The sequence below is a fragment of the Ailuropoda melanoleuca genome, chromosome 3 (assembly GCF_002007445.2).
Source record: "Ailuropoda melanoleuca isolate Jingjing chromosome 3, ASM200744v2, whole genome shotgun sequence".
Taxonomy (NCBI): domain Eukaryota; kingdom Metazoa; phylum Chordata; class Mammalia; order Carnivora; family Ursidae; genus Ailuropoda; species Ailuropoda melanoleuca.
The window spans coordinates 27,543,407-27,567,486 of record NC_048220.1 but is presented as its reverse complement, the minus strand read 5'-3'; the positions used below and the strand labels follow the sequence as shown (position 1 = coordinate 27,567,486).

The 24,080-nt window shown below is 40.9% G+C and overlaps 2 protein-coding genes and 1 pseudogene across 5 annotated transcripts in view; 1 reads left to right on the top strand and 2 right to left on the bottom strand.

The window, feature by feature from the left end:
* SLC23A1 (solute carrier family 23 member 1) overlaps positions 1-4,109 on the top strand; it is a 15,049-nt gene extending 10,940 nt beyond the window's left edge. For all 4 annotated transcript variants that reach the window (XM_034656096.1, XM_019795843.2, XM_034656099.1 and 1 more), the window contains one exon: positions 3,579-4,109. The gene's annotated coding sequence lies outside the window, so the exon portion shown is untranslated. The remainder of the gene's footprint in view (positions 1-3,578) is intronic.
* PAIP2 (poly(A) binding protein interacting protein 2) lies at positions 2,065-24,080 on the bottom strand. Its single transcript, XM_002912579.4, has 4 exons — positions 23,925-24,080; positions 6,725-6,888; positions 5,407-5,586; positions 2,065-3,086 (listed from the first exon to the last, which is right to left on the bottom strand). Exons 2-4 carry the CDS (start codon positions 6,860-6,862, stop codon positions 3,030-3,032), a joined length of 375 nt encoding a protein of 124 aa, XP_002912625.1. The 5' UTR covers positions 6,863-6,888; positions 23,925-24,080; the 3' UTR covers positions 2,065-3,029.
* On the bottom strand, positions 6,935-11,196 carry LOC117801473 (annotated as a pseudogene).

Here is a 24,080-nt window from a genome sequence, read left to right as displayed (position 1 = left end):
GGTCCTGGGATAGAGCCCCACATTGGCCTCCCTGTTCTGCTGGGAGACTGCTTCTGCCTCTCCCACTCCCCCTGCTTGTGTTCCCTCTCTCACTGGCTGTCTGTCAAATAAATAAAAAATAAAATCTTTTAAAAAAAGAAAAAAAAAGTTCCAACGAAATGAGAGCTAAGCCTAGAACTCTCCTTTCCTAGTAAAAACAATCACTTAAACCAAACTTTCTATGTGCCAGGGACTCTCTTAAGGGCTTGATGTGTATTAATTAATCACACAATCCTGACATAGACACTTATAAACGCCATTTTATTTTTAAAATTTTTTTGTATTTTTTTAAATAATTTTTTAATGTTTTTTAAGATTTTATTTGAGAGAGAGTACAAGCAGGGGGAGGGGCAGAGGGAGAAGCAGACTCCCCACTGGGCAGGGAGCCTGATGCAGGGCTCAATCCCAGGACCCTGAGATTAAGACCTGAGCCGAAGACAGACGCTTAACCAACTGAGCCACCCAGGTGCCACTTTATTTATTTTTAATAATCTCTAAGCCTAACATGGGACTCGAACTCATAACCCTGAGGATCAAGAGTCACCTGGTCTTCTGACTGAGCCAGCCAGGTGCCCGTTAATACTACCATTTCATTTCATTTCATTTCTTTATTTTATTTTATTTTTACTTTACTTTAATTATTTTTAAAGATTTTATTTATTCATTTGGCAAAGAGAGAGACAGCCAGCAAGAGAGGGAGCACACGCAGGGGAGTGGGAGAGGAAGAAGCAGGCTCCCAACGGAAGAGCCTGACATGGGGCTCGATCCCAGAACTCCAGAATCACGCCCTGAGCCGAAGGCAGACGCTTAACGACTGAGCCACCCAGGTGCCCCAATACTACCATTTTAAACAGGTGGAAACTAAGGCACATAAAGGTTAAGTGACTTGTCCATGATCACTGGATTCACATCCAGGAAGTCTGGCTATTCTTTGTTCTTAATCATTAGGTTACAATGCCTCTCTAATTCAAGTTTATAATCTCCAATTACACTGCACTATGGTAATTTGGCAGTATGTAGAAATGAACTCATTTGCCCCCATCTGAGCTGAGAGAGAGAGGATATGTGAGCCTCATACACTTGGCAGCCTGCTGTGCCACTTGTGGTACTTAGCTGTTAAAGACAGAGGGGACTGGCTGTATCATGGCTCCAAAAAGAAAGAGAGCCAAGTAGGATTATGTCTGCTTCAGAGTTTCTTAAAAATCTACCTATTTTGGGGTGCCTAGCTGGCTCTGTCAGAACATGCGACTCTTGATTTCAGGGTCATCAGTTCGAGCCCATGGGGATCAAGAGTCCCATGCTCTAGTGACTGAGCCAGCCAGGCGCCCCAAGATTACTAAAAACAACAAAAAACCTACCTGTTCAGTTTATCATTTTTTTAAGGGAGATATTAAGAAATACTGGGGCACCTGGGCACACCAAAGGACACACTCCCCCCCGCCCCCGGAGAATGTGAGGCAGAACGGACTACATGGCCTTTTTAATTTTGAGCCCAACAAACTCAAGAAAAGCGCAGAGGCATTATCAACAACTGAGCAGGGCCATGAGGCAGATTTGTATGTAGAACCAGAGAACTGCTAGATGGTTGACAGCCTATCCCAAAATAAAGATTAGTCACACACATATTATAAATAAGCTTGTGAGGGATGGTCCAGGCGAATCAAAATAGCAAATGAGTCCAATCAGACCAGCAATGGCTTGTGAAGGGCAGAGGCCAATGGCGATTATACTAGAGTAAGGTTATCCTTATATTGGTCAGCCAACAAGTTTCTTAACATGGGTATCCACAACTGCCCTGACACTAACTACAGGTGAATTACAGAAGGGGATACGGGGTTTACTTTACTGCTGTATTTTGGACAGATACATGCATAATGACATACCTGACACTATGGAATCTAATAAAGCCTGCTCTCTTAGCAAATCTTGCCAGCAGTGTTGTCCTGAAGTACTGAGCCCACACTAAAGTGAGTATCAATCACCACAGGAGAGTGCATTCCAGCACCAATAAACACAACCATTAGCTCAGTTCTACTATTATTTATTTTTTTAAATATTTTTGAAAAAATATAATTTTTTTACAATATTTTCAACTTAAACACTATTCACACTGAACACGTATGGCAGCTTAACCTACCCAAGTATGAAGTTTAAGAAGCCAAAACTGTTCTAGCTTTGTTAAAAGAAAAGTTGTGCTGTAGACTATTGTAGTGATGGTTAACGAAGCAAGGAAAAGCACCACTCAAATCATGTTACCATTACTTTGTTCAGCTGGATTATGGTGGGTCAAATGTTGCACTTCGCATAGGCATAGCTATGATGCAGTGACTCCTTAGAAGAAAGTGCAATTCTCAAATTACATACTTCCTCAGATGTAACATTAGAAGAATTCACCATTTCTTAAGTGATAAAATACCATCGAAGCCAGGACTAGTTCTCATCTGATTACTACCTGATAACCTCAGTAACCAAGACATTCTTGTCTATAAAGAATTATTTCAAATTAACAAGGCCTTCTTCAGAAAAAGGAGATCCTTTTTGATAGCTATAAATGCAAATTTAAGTCTGAACTGAGAAATATGCCTAACAACTAGAACTTAATTTACATGTACTCATTTTTTAAAAAGTTTAGACATTAACAAGCATTCGCTAACCCTAAGGGACTAGTTTAGCCTCAAAAAAGACAATTCACTAAGATTTAGAGGTCATTTTAATTTGGTGCTTTGTCACAACTTGACTGGTGCTTCTTTCCTCGCTGTCTTCACATCAAGCCATGGGGCCAATTCTATTTTCAGTAAATGTTTGACAGCTTATTACTTAATAACAGTCTCAGCACTTTTATTAAGCATGCAAGACTAACAAAACTTTGGCAATGCATAAGTGTAACACAGTGACAAGAGAGCTTTTACAATTAAGTCTTCTAATACTGCCTTCACAGTGTGGAAATTGTGCTACATCCACCAAAAGAGGGCCCCGTCTACTCAAATATTTTAGTACTTCACCCCAGGAACAAACTCCTTTGCATTTGGATTCAGATTGCTCTTGACCTGGAAAATAAGTACATAAAAAAGCAAGTTCATTAACAGATGGCTTCAGGTACTCAGAAGCATTCAACCCAGATCCACACGCAAAAATATCTTCCAAAAAATGTAAAACAAAAGAACGCAGATTGTAAGGTGAAACTTAGCCCCAAAAATCTACCTATAGCAGGGAAAGGAGGAACCAGATGTAAACTACATATTTATATGAAAACGTATCACACCTTCTAAAGAGAGAGTAGGAACTGAAATTAAATTTGCTAAAGTGAAAAAATCAGAAACCCACTAATTTCACACAAACTAAAAAGGTGTCACAGAATAAGCCATTCTGTTCATTTGACTATGATATTTAACTGCTTCATACTATGCAAACATATTAAGCAAGTGTTGAAATGATGATTAAAGTGGTTTGGGGAATTGTTTATGGACTAATTTTGCTCATGATCCTCACTGAAAAGATGGAGTTAACTTTCTAAAATTGCTGTATTCTAATTCCCACAGGAAGCAAGGTTTGTAACAGGAAAAGAAAACTACATGGGGAATCAGAAGACCTAAGATGGAATTTCGGCTCTGGTCCTAACGAACTTCCTATGAAAGCCTGAATAAGTCACTTTCTCTGGGACTCTTTTTCTGCCTAAGTTAGGGGAAGAATGGGCCAAAGTCTCTAAGAGCCACTATTCTATACCTCTAAATCTTTATTTTCCCAGGCAGACATGTCAGCATATTGAGAATAGCTAGACATTTGCTTTCACCACAGGTGACAAAAGATGAAAAGAAATCAAGATGTATTCCAGGCCCTGAAATGTAGGAATGCTGAGAGGCTTTTAGATAGAATCTGAACCTCCTATATCACTTACTTTAAGACCAAAGCATATTAAATACCATGTTGGAGCAATAATTTAATTTTAGTTTCATAATTTATATATAACCATTTCCTTGGACAGGATATAGTCTCACTTCTCTCAAGGGAATTATGTCTAAACTTTAAAAGTGTGAGGTTTAAATAAAAAAAATCAGTGTTCTTGAATGCAATCTTTTGGCAGCTACAAAAGAATGAGAGGGAATTAACAATGATCTCAAATAGACCAAGTTGAGTTAAACAAACCAGTTTCTAGGCAATTATACCAGGTCCATATTAAAGCTATACATTATGACCAGTAAAGGACTTTACTCATCAGAGCAACCAGGATTATTTGTGGAATGACTAATGTAGCCATAAGCAAGCATATCTCAACAGACTATTCATATCACATATCTCAATTGGGTTACTGTCATTTACTGCAACAAGTCTAGACTACAAGGTAAATTTCTATGTTCTCCATACAGCCCTTTAGAAGAATGCCCCTGATGGGGCAAGCTGGCAGTATGCCTTAGCAGTGCTTTTTAAAAATTAACATGCCTAGACAACCGATTCTGCAAGTCTGGGATGCAGCTGAGGGACTTATTTTTTTTTTTTAATGCTTCACAGGTAATTATGATGTATTGCCAGGGTAGGAAATGACTGCACAGTGAGAAGAAGACAACTGCAAAAAATTGATTTCAGAGTCTAGGAGTAAATTCCAGAGAACGGTCTTGTAAAAGCAATTAGAGATTGTCAATATGGTCAGAAAGGTCAACATTAGGACTTCAAATCATTATATCATAATTTCAGCAAACAACTCATCAGGTTCTACCCTAGTACTAATGCTCATTTATCATAATTCCTAAAAAACCTTTTACTGCAAATATACCATCCCCAGCAATGAGACATGGAGAATAGCTAAAAATGCAAATAGGTTTGTGTTCCTTTTCTGCCAAGAGCTTGTAAAAGTTCCTATTAAATCTCAGTTCCAAACGGGAGTTAGGGTAACTCAATGAAAATCTTGGGTCAGAGAAAAAAAAACCCAAATTTTCACCTTTCAGATAAAATTTTGCAAATTTCGCCAAAAGTTTAAGGCAAAATTAAAGAGCAAAACCTCTTCATCAAGCTACTTTTGTATAGGCAAGTCACATGGACAGACTGTATACTCTTCTGGATTATACAGAATATACAGACTGTATGTTCTTCTGGATTAATGCTTTAAGACATTTACATATCCTAGGGCAACACAGTTATTAAAACGAAAAGCAGTGGCAAGTCTGCTAGTAGTCTGAGACTAGCCCCAGAGTACTGCCAGAAGTCACTCCATGTCATAAATGAGGAGACCAGGAAGCCCCTGCTTCCACAGTAAGTAGTAGTACAATTTCCAAAAGGCAAGTAATGTAGAACCCTTCTTAAACAGATGACTGTTGCCTTTTCCACTTACGGGAAAGATGAGCTAGTTTTTAAAAAGATGAAAAATAACTTTACCACAAGATCTTCCAGAGAAGAGCCATCACTGATAACAAGGTCATTAAATTGGTCTTGGATTTGGTCCATAGTTTGTGGGAGATCTCGAGCTGGAATAAACCACTCATGTTCTTCTTCTTCCTCCAGCATTTCTTGGAAGCAGCGTTCAATAAATTCTTCTTCCCATAACTCCTCTTCTATCTGGATTTATAATATATTAAGGATAATTTATAGCACATTTGGTAAGACATCACTAGGAACGGCTTAAAATATCTTGAATTAAAGCACTTAAAACCACAATATTGTAACCTTCTCCTCTGATCCTGTGCCAAGAAAAAGAAACAGACTAGTGAAGATTTGTTTAGGGTTTTGCTGTCTTTATTTGTCTTAGCAGAATATTCTTTTTCCCACTGAGGGTAGTGGGGAAGTAATAAATAAAGGAGTGTTTTCACTGAGGAATTGGTCAGAATTACCTGTGATACTTTAAAACTACACAAACCCTAAACCCATCCCAAAATGACTAAAATTGTGTAGAGGGTAGGGTTGGGGCATGGGTAATTAAAAACAAACCAAAAACAGCCCAAATAATTTTCACTGAACTAAGACTACACTGTTTTACTCTTGAATATCCATCACTGGATATGGTGAAATCAAGCTGGCTGCTGATTACCAGAGCCATGATCAGGGAGGAACTAGACCCAAGATGGAAAGAGATGCCAGAAATGTGGGAATAAAAGACAACATTCATCAATGTATGAGCATTCTCTAAGGATAACAGTGGTGTCAGGTTTTCAGGCTTAGCAATTAAGAACCTCAGGTGAAAAAACAGCACAATTCTGTACCCTAGTACCTATGCCTGTCTGCTCCTGATTTATATTCTCTTAAGAGCAATCTGACTGGTGCAAGGAATAGTTCCCAAACCTAACTGCACATGGAACCATCTGGAAGATTTTTTTTTATGGTTTTATTTTTAATTAACCTCTACACCCAACATGGGACTTGAACTCAACAAACCTGAGATCAAGAGTCGCATACAACTGAACCAGGCAGGTGCCAGCAATCTGGGAGCTTCTAAAATACAAATTTTCCAGGCTCCACCCTAGTCCTGCTGAATGAGAGTATCTGGGGTGGGACCCTGCAAAAAGCTCCCAAAGTTATTTCAACGAGCAGATAAACCTCATAGTAATCAGTATCCAAATAAAATAGGAGTGGTGGCATATACACCCATATATTTCACATATAAGGGACCAGATAAAAAACACATTACCGGGACAAGTACAAATTATATTGAGGGCTATCACGGGCTATGAGAAAGATCATGTTTGTACACAAAACTAACTTGTCTGTTGAATTCCTCTTCATTTTCCATCCACATGTACTCTGCAAATGGATTGTCATCTTCATGAGAATGACCATTAATAATCACATCTTCATTGATGATGCTTGGGCTAGTACTGCTGCGACTTGGATCTTTCATGGTTGGCCTTAGTTGTCGTTTTTAACCTTCAGAGAAGAACAATAGTTAATTTTGTCATTCTTTCAGTTCTTAATGAGTATCTATTACCATGAGGCATCAATGGTTAGGTACCAGATGCACATGATATATTAATGCACATGATAAATCAAGCAATTGGGAAGTTTCGCTTTTTTTTTTTTTTTTTACAAATGATGTTAATGTTTACAGTCAATGATGGTAATCAACTGCTTGAATGTAACCCCCAAATCATCTGATTTTTGAAATACTGGCTATCTCTTGCTTTATAAAACAAGCATGGTGTGGAAGACTCAGTCATAAAGTGACTTTATGAAAAGCAAATTCTTTTTTTTTTTTTTTAAAGATTTTATTTATTTATTTGACAGAGATAGAGACAGCCAGTGAGAGAGGGAACACAAGCAGGGGGAGTGGGAGAGGAAGAAGCAGGCTCACAGGAGGAGCCTGACGTGGGGCTCGATCCCATAACGCCGGGATCACGCCCTGAGCCGAAGGCAGATGCCTAACCGCTGTGCCACCCAGGAGCCCCTTTGAAAAGCAAATTCTACTCTTAAAAACTGGTATTAAAAAGCCCAGAGACAGCAAATGGAAACAGACTTTTAATAACCTCTTTGTTCCTCAGTTCCAAGATACAGAGTGCTCTGGATCTTTTATTTTTTTTTTTTAAAGATTTATTTATTGGAGGGAGAGAGAAAGAAGGAGAGAGGTGAGGGGAGGGGGTAGAGGGAGAGAATGAATCTCAAGCAGAATCTGTGCTGAGTGTGGAATCCAATGCAGGGCTTGATCTCATAACCCTGAGATCATGACCTGAGCTGAAACCAAGAGTTGGAGGCTTAACCAATTCAGCCACCCTTTTATTATCCTGGATCTTTTGACTTCATAGCATATTTCTATTTGCCTTATCTTTGGGTCCATGTTGAGTTCCTCCATGTCTGGATTTATCCACTGTACAATGAGTGTCAAGCATCTAATCTATGTAATACGGATGCTTTTAAGTGAGATAGTATCTACAGACTGCTTTTTTTTAAAAAAAGATTTTTTTTTGAGTGAGAGAGAGAGAGAGATCTTGAGCAGGGGGGAGGGGTAGAGGGAGAAGCAGACTTCCCACTGAGCAGGGAGCCCGATGCAGGACACGATCCCAGGACCCTGGGATCATGACCTGTACCAAAGGCAGACGCTTAACTGAGCCATCCAGGTTCTCCCCACAGACTACTTTTTAAACTGTTTTATTACCTTCATAGCATGTAATAAACATCTTTCCATGAAAGTTGATGAAACTCCCCTGCAGACAGAAAAACTTCCAGACTAAGTCAAAATGAATTTTCCAATAAGAAAAATGACTGAGCATCACAGGTTCATAGTAAAGGGTACGTCAAAAAAAAAAGCAACTTTGGAAAGCAGTTTATAGTTATTAACCTCAGCATTCAAGGCGTAAGACAAAACTCATTTCGATGGTCGTGGTGAGGGGCATTCTCCTCTAACAATGTGAAAACTAAACCTCAAATGAAGCTCCCTAATTTTCCTCCTTAGCTCTCTCTCATCTCCTCCATGAACCATTCCGTCTCATCGGCATCTCCATCTATCATGTCAAGGTTACTGATAGGCCTGTTGGACATATCCTCTCTAATATCATGGACAGGTGGGACCCAACCCACTCTAGTATTTCCTCCAGGCTTCCAGCCTTCACCACCTCCCAAAGGGTGGGCTGCTTCTTCATTCTACACTGGAGCGTGCTCTTCTACTTTGCTTTCCTGGGGGACACCTTCCATGTTGAGATTTTTTTTCCTGCTTCTTCTTCTCCAGGGATCAGAAGCAGTCTTCCTCTCTCAGCCTTGAAATCTGTTGCACAAATAGACCTAACGACCTGCTACAGATCAGGGTCAGCTTCTGCGACCCTGGGCTACAGGCTCACCAGTCTTCAAGGCAATAGCAACCCCCTCGCCCCCCCCGCCCCGGCACAGCCACAAAAGACTACCAGACTCTAACTAGCTCAAGCACCTAATCTCTTTTGATGTGAGTAAAAGCAGAGCAGTATCTGATACAGTAGGTCTGGTTTCTTATACATTGCTCAATAGGCACTAACATGACCTAACCCAGCGGATATACTGCTGGCTAAAAGTTTGAAGCATAAGGTTCAGATTCTACAATATTCTAATTCATTAAGTATGAAATTGCTAAAATTGGGCTTACATATAACAAGAGTCACTTGCACATAAAATCAAACAGCAGTGTGACTTGAGCCAAAGGGAGGAATCAGCATCCCTAATATGACGATAGAGTTTTAAAATCTTAAGGTTTGGGGCACCTGTGTGGCTCAGTCAGTTAAGCATTCGACTCTTGATTTTGGCTCAGGGAATGATCTCAGGGTCATAATATCAAGCCCCATGTCAGTCTCTGAGCTGGGAGTGGAGTCTGCTTAAGGTTCTCCCTCCCCCCTTCTGCTCACTCTCACCCCCCCACCCTCACCCTCTCTCTCTAAAACAAAAGCAAAAACAAATAACAAAACAAACTTCAGGTCTTCTTACTCCAAGGTTATCTTAATCAAATAAAACACTAAAACTAAAACCTCCTACTACAAATAGTTTTTTCCTTGGGTTTAAGAGCCAGGGAGCACTGACTCTATGCGTACTGCTGGCCCTTTAGATTCTTTTTTTTTTTTTTTTTTAAAGTAGGCTCCATGCTCAATGTGGGGTTCGAACTCACAATCCCGAGATCCTGAGATCAAGGGTCGCATACTCTACTGAGTCAGCCAGATGCCCCTCCTTTAGATTCATTTTATGGCGTTATTCTCAAGAGTATGTAAGTATAATAAAAACTCATACTGTTCATATAATATGTATATTCTGAAATACTGAATACTACTTACAATACCATCATGGTAGTGACATTTTTAGTTAAGAGGTCCTCAACTAAAAATTACTAAGAACTTCTGCATAGTTATTATTGTATACATAGGAAAGAGGCAGAGACAGACTGAGATTTATGTGCTAGAGTGTGTAACCCAAACATGATTTGGGTTAGGAAAAAGAGGCACTATAAAAGCAGACAGTACAAAAAACAGATGGTGGATATCTTTGACATTTTTTATTTACTATTAATCTTGGGCGGAAAAAAAACCCTTTTTTTGGATAACAATTTCTGACTAAAGACCAATCAGTTCCTCTGAAGAAAAGTACTCATTCTCATATGTCAGGCATTACATTTTAGATCAATCTCAAATATTATGAAAAGCAGCGGTCAATCCTGTTTTGCAACTGGATGTAACTTTGTTTACTCTGCATATGAGCTGATCATTATGTTCAAAGACACTGCAATTTATAACAGCTTTTGTTATTTTCCCAACATGTATCCTATCCCAACTTACACCCATTAAATCGTCCCTTTCAGAAGACCACAATATTAACAAGTGAGTTACAGCTTCAGTTAAAAAAAAGTTTAGCACAATGAGACATTCAATATTTAAATGGAATTGAGTAGTTAAGTAGCAACCATATGTGTGTGACGTGTCCATCTAGAAATACTTCTAACTTGTTTTTAAATAAGCCTCAGTAACTGAAAGTACATCTACATGTAAATGCAATGTTTCTTTTAAAGAAAAAAAAATTTCCATACACTATATAAGCACAAGCTTCTGTAAACAATGAAAAATCTGCCTCAGCAAATTCTATAGTTTGAGAATCCCAGGGGGCACCCCTTCCTCTGTTTGATGCCAACCAGTAACAAATAAAATTTAAACAGAGTTTAGCAAAAAAGGGCCCAATCCCCGTGTTTGACAAGGCTCTAGGGTCAGCTTTTTGCTCATTATCACCTCATCAAACAAGCTCTGGCTTTGGTATAGATCCCGGTGAAAAAGTCCATATAGGACTGTACATAAGGTTACTTTATCAAGCAATATTTGGGAAACAAATCACGATTGAAACCAAGAAGAACGAACTGAAACCTGGACACAGATCTTATACCTCAGACAACTGAGGGAAGGAACAACTGCTGACCAGACCACATTTCCGGCTACAGCCAGCCAAGTGAAAGCCAGAGGGGGGCAAGGATCATTTATTTTCAGAACTTCGATGGACCTACAATTATTGAACACAAGGTGCCCTAATGTAAGGCAATGTATCAAATTTTAAATTTTCTTCTACGACTTGTTCTTGACCTTCTTGGACCACACTCTTTATACTTCATCCTCTGTTCGTTCTGCTGTTTTTAAAAATTGGGTATGGGGGGCCCCTGGGTGGCTCAGTTGTTAAGCATCTGCCTTCGGCTCAGGTCACCATCCCGGGGTCCTGGGATCTAGGCCCCGCATTGGGCTCCCTGCTCAGCGGGAAGCCTGATTCTCCCTCTCCCACTCCCCCTGCTTGTGTTCCCTCTCTTGCTGTCTGTCAAATAAATAAATTAAATTTAAAAAAAATTGGGTATAGGGTCACCTAGTTGGCTCAGTCCGTGGAGCATGTGACTTTTTTTTTTTTTTTTAAGATTTATTTATTTGAGAGAAAGAAAGAGCGTGTGGGCAAGACAGCACACGTGCAGTGGGGAGGGGCAGAGGGAGAAGGAGAGTGTCTCAAATTCCCTGCTAAGTCCGACATGGGGCTCAATCCCACAACCCCAAGATCACAACCTGAGCCAAAATCAAGAGTCAGACATTTAACCAACCACACCATCCAGGCACCCCAAGCATGTGACTCTTAATCTCAGGGTTGTGAGTTCAAACCCCATGCGGGGTGTAACGCTTATTTTTAAAAAAAAAATTGGGTATATAGTTCAAATACCATAAAATTTATTATTTTAAAGTGCTGGACTGGCATCTGTTAAAAACAGTTAAAGGCAAATGAAATAGCCAAAGCCACCTAGGGCAAGAAAGAACAGTTGTGGCAAACAAAAGACAAAGCAAAAAAGGCTGGGAGCAAGGACTGGTGAAGGAAATCCTTTGGGAATAAGGACTTTGAAAAGCTCCTGTATGTTCTAGGGAATCTAGAAGGCCATGGGCAGGTTCAGTGCTAGGAGCATGCTCAGAAAAGAGCTGAGAATGCCCTACACTTTTCACCTCTGACTGACCTTCAGGCTATTCACACATAGTAAGGGCTAAGGAAGACTTGTAAACTGCCTGAGTTTTGAAGGTATGCCTCAATATAAACAAGAGCCCAGATGCAAAAACCGGGAGAGTTATTTTTTGCTTATAGGTATAAAGAAAATCTCTTCTAGGGAGCCTGGGTGGCTCAGTTCAGAAGGGAGTTTGCTTCTCCCTCTGCGCCTCACCCCGCTCGTGCTCTCTCAAATAAAATCTTTTAAAAAGATTTTTTTTTTTAAAGATTTTATTTATTTGAGAGATAGATAGAGAGAGCATGAGCAGAGGGGGCTGTTGTAAGAGGGAGAAGCAGGTTCCCCGCTGAGCAGGGAGCCAGATGCCAGGCTCAATCCCAGGATCATGACCTGAGCCGAAGGCAGACACTTAACTGACTGAGCCACTCAGGTGCCCCTAATATTTTATTTTTAAATAATCTCCACATGCAATGTGGGCCTTGAACTCACAACCCCAAGATCAAGAGCTGCACGCTCCACCAACTGAGCCAGCCAAGTGCCCCTGGAAAATCTCTTTGAAATAACTACCTGACTCCTAAGCTAATAGAACAGAGACTTCAATGCCCCCCCCCACTTCAAACTTTTACAAAATTAGTTTAGAAAAGTCACCAAACATCAAGCAGAAAAACAATGCTGGGGAAAGGAGAGAATCTAATTGCCAAAGATGCCACATCATAATACTCAAAATGTCCAGTTTACAAAAATATTAGGCATGCAAAGAAGAAAATCTGACTTATACATAAACTTCCCTAAGGAAACCTAGACACTAGACTTATTAGACTTTAAATCGGTACAAAAAACTAAAGGAAACCTTAAGAATGAGGTCTCATCATCAGGGGCACCTGGGTGGCTCAGTCAGTTGAGTGTCTCTGCCTTTGGCTCAGGTCACGATCTCAGGGTCCTGGGACTGAGACCCAAGTCGAGCTCCCTACTCAGCGGGGAGCCTACTTCTCCCTTGCCCCCCCCCACTCGTGCTCCCTCTCTCAAATAAATACAATCTTAAAAAAAAAATTTGTGGAGTTGAAAAGTACAATAACTGAAATGGAAAGTTACTAAATGGATTACAACAGATCTGATCAAGGAGAAAAAAATCAGCAAACTTGAAGATAAGTTAATTAAGATTACTGAGCTCAGGAAAGAAAAAAAAACAATGAAGAAAAATGAACAGAACCTTAGAGACCTCTGGGAAACCATCCAATGTACCAACATATACATAATGAGAATCTCAAAAGAAGACAAGGGGCCAGACAGAATATTTTAAGAATTAATCGGGGCGCCTGGGTGGCACAGCGGTTAAACATCTGCCTTCGGCTCAGGGCGTGATCCCAGCATTCTGGGATCGAGCCCCACATCAGGCTCCTCTGCTATGAGCCTGCTTCTTCCTCTCCCACTCCCCTGCCTGAGTTCCCTCTCTCGCTGGCTGTCTCTATCTCTGTCGAATAAATAAATAAATAAATAAATAAAATCTTAAAAAAAAAAAAAAAAGAATTAATGGCCCCTTGGGGCGCTTGGTTGGCTCAGTTGGTGATCTCAGGATTGTGGATTCAAGCCACACACTGGGTGTAGACTGCTTAAAAATAAAATCTTAGCGGGGCGCCTGGGTGGCACAGCGGTCAAGCGTCTGCCTTCGGCTCAGGGCGTGATCCCGGCGTTATGGGATCGAGCCCCACATCAGGCTCCTCTGCTATGAGCCTGCTTCTTCCTCTCCCACTCCCCCCTGCTTGTGTTCCCTCTCTCGCTGGCTGTCTCTATCTCTGTCAAATAAATAAATAAAATCTTTAAAAAAAAAATAAATAAAATAAAATCTTAGGGGCACCTGGGTGGCTCAATCAGTTAAGCATCTCTTGGTTTCAGCTTGGGTCATGACCTCAGGGTTGTGGGATGGAGCCCTGCATTGGGCTCCTCGATGAGCAGGGAGTCAGCTTCAGATTCTCTCTTCTTCTCTCTCAAATAAATAAATAAAATCTTAAAAAAAAAAAAAAAAAGCCCCAAACTCCTCAAACCTGATGAAATAGATATGTTACTCTACATATGCAAGAAGCTCAACAAACTCTAAGATAAACTCAAAGTGATCCACATCAAGACACATTACAATCAAATTACTGAAAGACAAAGAGGAGAGAGAATTTCCAAAACAAGTGACCCTACATACAAGGGATCCTCAAAATAAGATTAAGAGTTGGGGCGCCTGGGTGGCACAGCGGTTAAGCGTCTGCCTTCGGCTCAGGGCGTGATCCTGGCGTTACGGGATCGAGCCCCACATCAGGCTCCTCTGCTATGAGCCTGCTTCTTCCTCTCCCACTCCCCCTGCTTGTGTTCCCTCTCTCGCTGGCTGTCTCTATCTCTGTCAAATAAATAAATAAAATCTTAAAAAAAAAAAAGATTAAGAGTTGATTTCACATCAGAAACCAGACGCCAGGGGCACTGGGTGGCTCAGTTGGTTAAGCGTCTGCCTTCGGTTTACGTCATGATCCCGGGGTCCTAGGATCAAGTTCTGCTAGGGCTCCTTGCTCCTTGGGGAGCCTGCTTCTCCCTTTGCCTGCCACTCCCCCTGCTCATGCTTTCTCTCTTTCTTTCTCTCAAATAAATAAAATCTTAACCAAAAAAAAAAAAAAAAAAAGGAAGAAAGAAACCATACAGGCCTGAAGACATATTCAAAGTGCTGAAAGAAAAAAAAACAAAACAAAACTATTTTTCAAAAATTAAGGAGAGGGACGCCTGGGTGGCTCAGTCTGTTAAGCATCTGCCTTCAGCTTAGGTCACAATCCCAGGGTCCTGGGATTGAGCCCCCACTTGGGCTCTTTTCTTGGTGGGGAATCTGCTTCTCCCTCTGCCTGACACTCCCCCTGCTTGTGCTCTCTGACAAATAAATAAAATCTTCAAAAAAAAATTAAGGAGAAATTAAGATATTCCCAGATAAATAAAAAAATGAGAGGGGCACTGGGGTGGCTCCGTGGGTTAAGTGTCTGCCTTTGGCTCAGGTCATGACGTCAGGGTCCTGGGATCTAGTACTGTGGGTTCCCTGCTCAGGAGGGATTTGCTTCTCCCTCTCCCTTTGACCCCTCCTCTGCCACCTGCTCATGCTTGTTCTCTAAGTACATAACCTTAAAAAAAAGAGAGAGAGAGAGTGCGTGCAAGTGCACATCACCAGTAGACCTGTCCTACAAGAAAAGCTAAAATGAGTCCTTCAGGCTGAAACAAAGACACTACACATTAACCTGAATCCATCTGAAGAAATAAACACAGATAAAGATAACTACACAAATACGGAAATTAGTAATAACATACTTTTGGCTTTTAACTCCTTTTTCTCAATGTGATTTAAAAGACAAATACATAAAACAATAATTAGGTATCTATGTTAATGGACACAGAATGTATAAAGATGCATTTTGTGACAATAACAAGGCAGGGGGAGGAGGAGTACAGTGCTATTAAGGGAAAGTTTTTGTGTACTCTTGAAACTAAGTTGGTATTAGTTCAAGCTTGATGTCACAAACTAAGGTGACTACTAGGAAAATAACTTTAAAAATATACAGTAGGGGCGCCTGGGTGGCACAGCGGTTAAGCGTCTGCCTTCAGCTCAGGGCATGGTCCCGGCATTGTGGGATCGAGCCCCACATCAGGCTCCTCTGCTATGAGCCTGCTTCTTCCTCTCCCACTCCCCCTGCTTGTGTTCCCTCTCTCGCTGGCTGTCTCTATCTCTGTCGAATAAATGAATAAAATCTTTAAAAAAAAAATATACAGTAAAGGGTACATAGCTGTCACATATCATCACCCCACCTGGAGGCAGCCATAAACAAACTGCTTCAAGACTCCAAAGTCAGGGAGCACCAAGCTCTTCTAGCGAGAAAAAGCTTTTCTCCAAACCAAACACACAAATGCTGGAAACACAAGAGAAGTACCTAATTTGCTTAAGCGATGTTTGAGGACACAAAGTAGATACTGACTTGACAAATACAGTAAAAAAACAACTGGGAAATCTGTTGCTGTCTGGCTTTGTTCACGCTTCAATCTGACTACTTAAAACTGGCAGAAATGGGGCACCCAGCTGGCTCAGTCAATGGAGTACAAGACTCTCAATCTTGGGGTTATAAATTTAAGCCCCATGTCGGGTGCAGAGATTAAACATAAAATCTCAGGTGTGCCTGGGTGGCTCAGTCAGTTAAGCATCAGACTCTTGGTTTCAGTTCAGGTCATCGTTTCATGAGAAGTGGTATGGAGCTCCAGGCTCAGCAGGTAGTCTGCTTGAAGATTCTCTCCTCTAACCCTCCTCTCACAAGTGCACTCTTACTCTCTCTCAAAAAAAATAAATAAATAAAATCTTAAAAACAAAACTGGCAGAAATGAACTGAGAAAGCCAGTAATTTCTCCCCAATTAAAGTTCACTATTTGCTTCAAAGCATAATTATGCAATAAAACCCTCAAATTATCAGAATATTCAAAATTATAATTTTCAAAAAAATTTAAAAATTTTCATCCTTAATCTCATGCAAAGAATTATTTTATTATTATTATTTTTTAAGTAGGCTCCATACCCAACATAAGGCTTGAACTCAGGACCCTGAGATGAGATCTCTACCAACTGAGCCAGCCAGGTGCCCCTCATGCAAACAATATATATTTTTTAAAAAGATTTTATCTATTTGACAGAGAGCAAGAGAGCAGAAGCAGGGGGAGCGACACAGGGAGAAGGAGAAGCAGGCTCCCCGCTGAGCAGGGGGCCTGATGCAGGACTCAATCCCAGGACCCTGGAACCTTGACCTAAGCCAAAGGCAGATGGTTAAGCGACTAAGCCACCCAGGTGCCCCAAGACTTCAGTGCTTTTAAAAGATTCTTTTAAAATATATCATCCAACACTTCTTTTTAATTTTAATTTTTTATTTTGTTTATAAAGATTTTATTTTTATTTTTTAAAGATTTTTTTTATTTGGGGTGCCTGGGTGGCTCAGTGGTTGAGCCTTCGGCTCAGGGCGTGATCTCTGCGTTCTAGGACCAAGCCCCGCATGGGGCTCCTTGCTCAGTGGGAAGACTGCTTCTTCCTCTCCCACTCTGCTTGTGTTCCCTCTCTTGCTGTATCTCTCTCTGTCAAATAAATAAAATCTTAAAACAAGAAAAAAAGATTTTATTTATTTGAAAGAGAAAGATAGCGAGAGAGAACACGAGTTGGGTGGAGGGGCAGAGGGCAAGGAGAAGCAGGCTTCCTGCTGAGTAGGAAGCCTGATGTGGGACTTGATCCCAGGAACCTGGAATCATGACCGGAACTGAACTCAGACGCTTAACGACTGAGCCACCCAGCCACCTTAATTTTTATTTTTTAGATTAATATAAAAATTAGAGAGAGAGAGAGAGAGAGAGAGAGAGAGAGAGAGCCTGAGTATGGATAGAGGCAGAGGGGAAGCAGACTCCTTGCTGAGTGGGGATTAAGCCCCGCTTCGGGCTCCCTGCTTCTCCCTCTCCCTGCGGCTCCCCCTGCCGTGCTCTCTGTCAAATAAATAAATAAAATAAAATAAATAAATAAAAATAGTCAGAAAGTGAATAAAACCCAGTAGTCCACCAACTCATCAATACCATGTGATATGTCCACACAACAGAATATTATTCGATAATAAAAAGAAATGAAATGAAAAATGAAATACTTGATATCATGTATATACTGAAAACATTATGCTAAGAAACCCATCAAAAAGCAGTATATATTATATGAAAGCTGAGGGGTAACAAGGTTTCTAAAATTGATTGTGGTGATTGATATACAACTCTGACTATCCTAAAAGTCACTCTGCTGTGTACTTTAAATGAGTTAAATCCAGTGAGTTCTAGGCTCAATAAGAGCTGTTAAAAAACAATATTCAGGGGCGCCTGGGTGGCTCAGTCATTGAGTGTCTGCCTTCGGCTCAGGTCATGATCCCAGTGTCCCAGGATCGAGCCCTGCATCAGGCTCCCTGCTCAGCAGGAAGCCTGCTTCTCCCTCTCCCACTCTCCCTGCTTGTGTTCCCTCTCTTGCTCAAGTCTCTGTCAAATAAATAAATAAATAAAATCTTTAAAAAACAAAAACAAAAAACACTCATTGCCTATAGGGATAACTAGATGGGAAGAGATATTTTGTTAATCTTTTGAGTTTTGAATGGATTACCTACTAAAAATTCAACTTCAATAAACAAAACCCCTACTTTAATTTCACTGATTTTTTTCTTTTCTTTTTTTTTTGGTTTTTTCTTTATTTTCCCTCCCCTCCTCTCTACTTAATTTCAGTCAATTTGTTACTGTTTTTCAAGTTGACAAACATGTTTATTTTCAACCTTTCATTTAATAAAAATTGTTTATAAAGTTCCCATATATACAGAATTTAGTTCTTAGCAGTCTGAGGTAATTACAAACTATTTAATTTATAACGAGCCAGATATTATGTGGAAGAATATTTTTTAAATTTCCAAGTGGTTAAAGTTCTTTTGGTTATGCTTTGGTACCCTGATTTCTAGTTTAATTTCATTATGTTATAAAACGCAGCCAGAAAAACCTTCACTTTTGGGGATTTATTACAGTTTTGTTTGCAGACAACTATAGTTTTTGCAAAATGTCCCGTGGACCTAAAGAGAAAAATGTCTGATTTCTATTTCTAAGGCGTACACACACACGAGATCCCTTTTTACTTCCATCTGTTAAATTCTGAAAGTGGTGTATTCAAGTTCTCTACTCTAAGAGTTAGATTACTTGACCCAGCTCATAGAAATTTATCATTTTTGGGGACACATGGGTGGCTCAGTCGGTTAGGCATCTGCTTCAGCTCAGGTCATGATCTCAGGGTCCTGGACCGAGCTCCACATTGGGCTCCCTGCTTCTCCCTCTCCCTCTGCCGCTCCCCGTTTGTGCTCTCTCTCTGTCAAATAGATAAATAAAATCTAAAAAAAAAGAATGCTTTTCCTTTTTCAGGGTATCCAACCCAATCCCTGCTCCCAGACAAGAAAAGAACCTTTAGAATGATTTCACTTACCCCATTTCCTTCCTCCCACTCCACCTCCTGAGTTTTGTGGAAATAATTTAAGCAGTGTTTGTTTCATACTATCTGGTTTTCCCTCAGGTATAGATCTTTTAGAAGAATTTCCGAACCGAACACTTAAAATTCATATTATTGTCTATTTATGTTTTATAAGAGTCATTGCTCATCATTGTTTCTTTTATTCATCATCTTTCCCTAACCTGACATCTTAGTTTTGGCCTAATATTTCTTCAATAGCTTACCCAAAGATATTTATTTCTGAGCACTGCACGTCTGAAAGTATCTTTTGCTTTTGTATTTGAGTAATACTATTAAACGGGACAAATTTACACTTGTCCTTTCTATTTTCTGTAAATATTCCAGCTTTCACTGTTTTATTCTTTCTTTGGTAAAGGTCCTATTCAGGTGAGTGTCTAATATGAGAGCCTAACACTTAAATTCAGAAATTTCACCAGATTTTGGTTAGGTGAGAGCAGTTTTTTTCCTATTAATGCTGTCGAGTGCTTGCTTGCTTTTTTTTTTTTTTTTAAAGATTTTATTCATTTATTTGACAGAGAGAGAGATAGCCAGAGAGAGAGGGAACACAGGCAGGGGGAGTGGGAGAGGAAGAAGCAGGCTCCCAGCGGAGGAGCCTGATGTGGGGCTTGATCCCTGGACTCCAGGATCACGCCCTGAGCTGAAGGCAGATGCTTAATGACTGAGCCACCCAGGCACCCCTGTCTGGTGCTTTCAACCCACAAGCCCACATATTCAGCTGTTTCTTCCCTTCCAAAATGCCTCTTCCACATAATGGTTTCTAAAAAATTTTACAATATGGATATCATCTCAGTTTGAGAAACTTTCTCCCCTAGTTTCATCTCTTAAGAATTTTCATTAAAATTCAGATAGAAGGGTGCCTGGGTGGCTCAGTCTGTTAAGGGCCCTACTCTTAGTTTCAGCTCAGGTCATGATCTCAGGGTCCTGGGTTCAAGCCCTGTGTCAGGCTCAACCCTCAGCAGGGAGTCTGCTTGTCCTTCTCCCTCTGCTTCTCCTGCTCGTGCTCATTCTCTCTCAAATAAAATCTTAAAAAAAAAATTCAAATACAGTTCTCTCCTTTTTCCTTAAGCTGACTCAACAGACATCTTTTCTTATTCCATTGGACTCTATTTTGAATTACTGTGATTCCTTAACATTTGCATACACACATTATTATCATAATTAGCTGTCTCTCCAGCAGTTAGCATAAAGAAATTTCTGCTTCAGGCTTGTTTTCCACTTAAGTTTGTAAAGCAGTACTGAATTTTTCATTTTAATGTTTGGCAGTATACATTAATGATCAAAAGCAGGGGCTCTGGAACCCAAGGGCAAGTCTTAACCCCTCTGTATCTCAGATTCCCCATTTATTAAGTGGATAATAATAATAGTATCTAGCCACAGAGCCTAGCACATGACACTATTAACTATTTTGGTGCTTATTAAACACTTAAAAGCAATTAAAGGTTGCTGGAGCAAGGTATAAGGTAAAAAAAAAATCACATGTTCAAAAACCTGTAGAAGTGAAACATCAAAGAATAAGGACTTTAACCCTAATCTCAACTAGATGTAACAAAGGTGACCTGGTGAGAGTAAGGATGGCTCAAGCACTGCCTATCATCACTACTGATAAAAGCTCAAAGCACATCAGAAATATCATCCTTATTTATAAAAACTGATACAAAAAGTAAGCAGATGGGGCACCTGGGTGGCTCAAGTCGGTTAAGCATCTTTTGGTTTTTTTTAAAGATTTTATTTATTAGACAGAGAAAGAGCACAAGCGGGGGAGAGGGAGAGTGGGAGAGGGAGGAAGACTCCCCGCTGAATAGGGAGCTCAAGCGGGACTCAATCCCAGGGCCCTAAGACCATGACCCAAGCCGTAGGCATATGCCTAACCGAATGAACCACCCAGGTGCCCTAAGCATCTGACTCTTAATTTTGGCTCAGGTCATGATCTCAGGGTCATGAGACGCAGCCCTGTGTGGGGCTCTGCACTTGGGTGTGGAGCCTGCTTAAGATCCTCTCTCTGCCTTTCCCTCTGTCCCTCATCTCCCCCACACCTCCCAGCCCTGGCTCACTCTCTCAAAACAAAACAAAACACAGAGGGGCACCTGGGTGGCACAGTGGTTAAGCGTCTGCCTTCGGCTCAGGGCGTGATCCCAGCGTTATGGGATCGAGCCCCACATCAGGCTCCTCTGCTATGAGCCTGCTTCTTCCTCTCCCACTCCCCCTGCTTGTGTTCCCTCTCTCGCTGGCTGTCTCTATCTCTGTCGAATAAATAAATAAAATCTTTAAAAAAAAAAAAAAACACAGAAACAAAACAACAAAAAAAAACACCAAAAAACCCAAAACAAAACAAACCCCTCAAAACACATACAAAGAATCAATAAATGTAAACATGCCAAAAAAAAAAAAAAACCAACAACAAACAAACCCAAAAAAACACAAAGTCAAAAAAAATAAGCAGAAGCAATTCAAACCTCTAAACCCACACTATCCAATATGGTGACCAGTAGCTACGTATGGGTATTTAAATCTAAATTAATTAGAATTCAATAAAATAAAAATTTAGTTAATTAGCTGCACTTGCCACATTCCAAGTGTTCAAGAGACACATGTTGCGTTTAGTGGTTCTCTAACTGGACAACACTGCTCTAAACAACAAGGAAATTAGAAGAAAAAAAAGGAAAAAAGATTGTTACTATAATCGAAATTTAGGCTGTATCAAATGCAAATTACTAATGCACCTATGCAACATGGTGGTCCAGATCACAAAGAGAGAACTTGGCCAACTTTAATCTTGGACTGTGTCCGATATGCCACAAACCACCTAGAGGATCCTGAATATGTCACTAAACCACAAGCAGCACAGTAAAATGGTTAAGAGCGTATAATCTATGGACTACTTGGGTCTGAATTCTAGTTCTTACGAGCTGTGTAACAGTGGACAAGTTAAATCATATGTATTACTTGTTATCTTTATTTTACAGTAGTACTTACCACCTAGAGAAGGTGAAGATTAAATACATGTAAAAGCACTTAGAACAATGTCTGGCATAGAAATTATGTGCCTAATAACAATGTCTGGCTATAGAAATTATGTGCCTAATAAAATAATCTTTCAAACTTCTATTTCCTCAATTTCAAAATGGGCAAGATAAAACTTGCTCTATTTCACAGGTTATAATGAGTAAATTTGTAAATTACAATACGAAAAAGCACAAAAGGAAGGGGGCTGAGGCCTTATTTTCTATCTTTCTATTTTCTATCTTCTTTCACCTCTCACAATGTCGATGAAATTGCTATGCTAACAGCATTTTATAAATGTTTATATTTATAAATGTTTATATTTCCTACTGAAACTGGAGCATCACTCTCTAAAGTCATAAAGGGGTAAATCTGAATAAGGTGTACAGTGCTTACTGAAGGAAAAGGCCACTATAAACTTACACTGTTCCAAAGAGGGTAGGGATCATCTACCTCAATTGGAGCTCCTTAACAGCAACATGCAATATATTATAGTAAAACCCTCCCAGGTCCCAAGACTTTAGCCATCACAGGGAATTTCCACTGCCTAACACCCATCCCTTAAAGAAAGAGATAAATAGGCTGTCATTTTTGGAAAGTCACCTATCTTTATTTGTCACAGACACTTATTCGTGAGAAAAGATTAAGTTTTGTACAAATTCACAATTAACAAGTAGCATAAAAGGCTAATTAGCCCCAAATATCCTTTCACAAACTGGAATCAGAAGCACAAACCAGCAAACACTGGAATCACATTAAAAATCCTTAGACCCTTTTCTTATTTCCAAACATAACCTGCAGCGGATGAAATTTCAAAAGCTATTTTGAAGAAAATGCAGACCGACACCTGCTCAACAGCAATTCGCGAAAAATCATGCCACGAGACTACAGTATTAGCCAGCACACGGAAACGGGAATTTGTCTTCTGTTGAAATGAATGTCAAAAGCTGTCAGCTGTTAAGAATTTTTCCCACGGCAAATCAGAAGCCAAATTCTTTCCAGAGTTTGAGGTTTCGGTGAAGTGATGGGGCTGCAAAATCAGGGGGAAAAGACAACAAAAAGAAACAGAAAAGGCCCCTTTTTGAGTCACCAGAAAATCAAACTGCTGGCTGCTTCGACAAATGTTTTGAAAAACAAACTTCACCACAAGCCACGTAATTTTTGTGGTAGCGGGGAGTAAGCACGTAGTGGAAGAGAAATTAAGAGGACCGGAATCCAAGAATATGAACTGGATGGGCCCTTAAAGTTCTTCCGGCTCACAACCCTCCTGGAGTAGGAGTCCAGCCCTCCTATCCTGAGCAGGGGAAACAATATAACTAAAAATAAGGAGTAAGTGAAGGGGAAGAAACGGGAGAAAGCCAATCAGAAAAGTACTGGCCCGTGAACGGTCGCAGAAGGCTCCCCTAGGACGAACGCCAGCCCGCCAGTCCCTCCGCCCCTTTCTCTTCCCCCACCCCAGCTTCTGGAGCAGCGCGCACGCGCAGCAAGTAGGAGCTGCGCGTGGCGACGCGCAGGCGTAAACTGAGGAGAAACAATGAGCTTTGTTGCCGAAGCGGCAGTGGGGGGCAGGGGAAAAGGGTGCCAGGGAGGAGGTGAAGAAAGTGGGGGGGGGGGCACGAGAAAGTGCTATCCCGGCAACCCTCGCGCGCCACCGAAGACCCGGATAGAGTGCTGCGAGATCCAAATCATAAATAATAATGACAATGAGAAAAAAAAGCGACGGCCATTTCTCAGAGAAGAAAGAGTCTAAGTCGGTCCCAGCTCATCCCTCGGACGCGACTAAAGGTGCAAGGAATAAAGGAAGCCATACGAAACTTGGCGGCCAACAACCCGAGGGACCCTCCAGGCCCCTCAACCGTTGCCGAGGTGCTGTCCCTCGACCGCCGGGGTCGCCGCACCCTTCTGGCCGCTCCGCCCGAGGGAACCCCTCACCCAGTGCACGGCAGCGGGTACGGCAGCCAACGAATCCGGTCGCCTCCGCGGATCTCCACAGGCAGCGCCGCTCCCCCGCTCGACGCGCGCTTCGCCCGCCGCCTCCCTTCTCCAGTCCAAACAAACACCCCAGCCCGGAAGTGACTTCACTTCCGC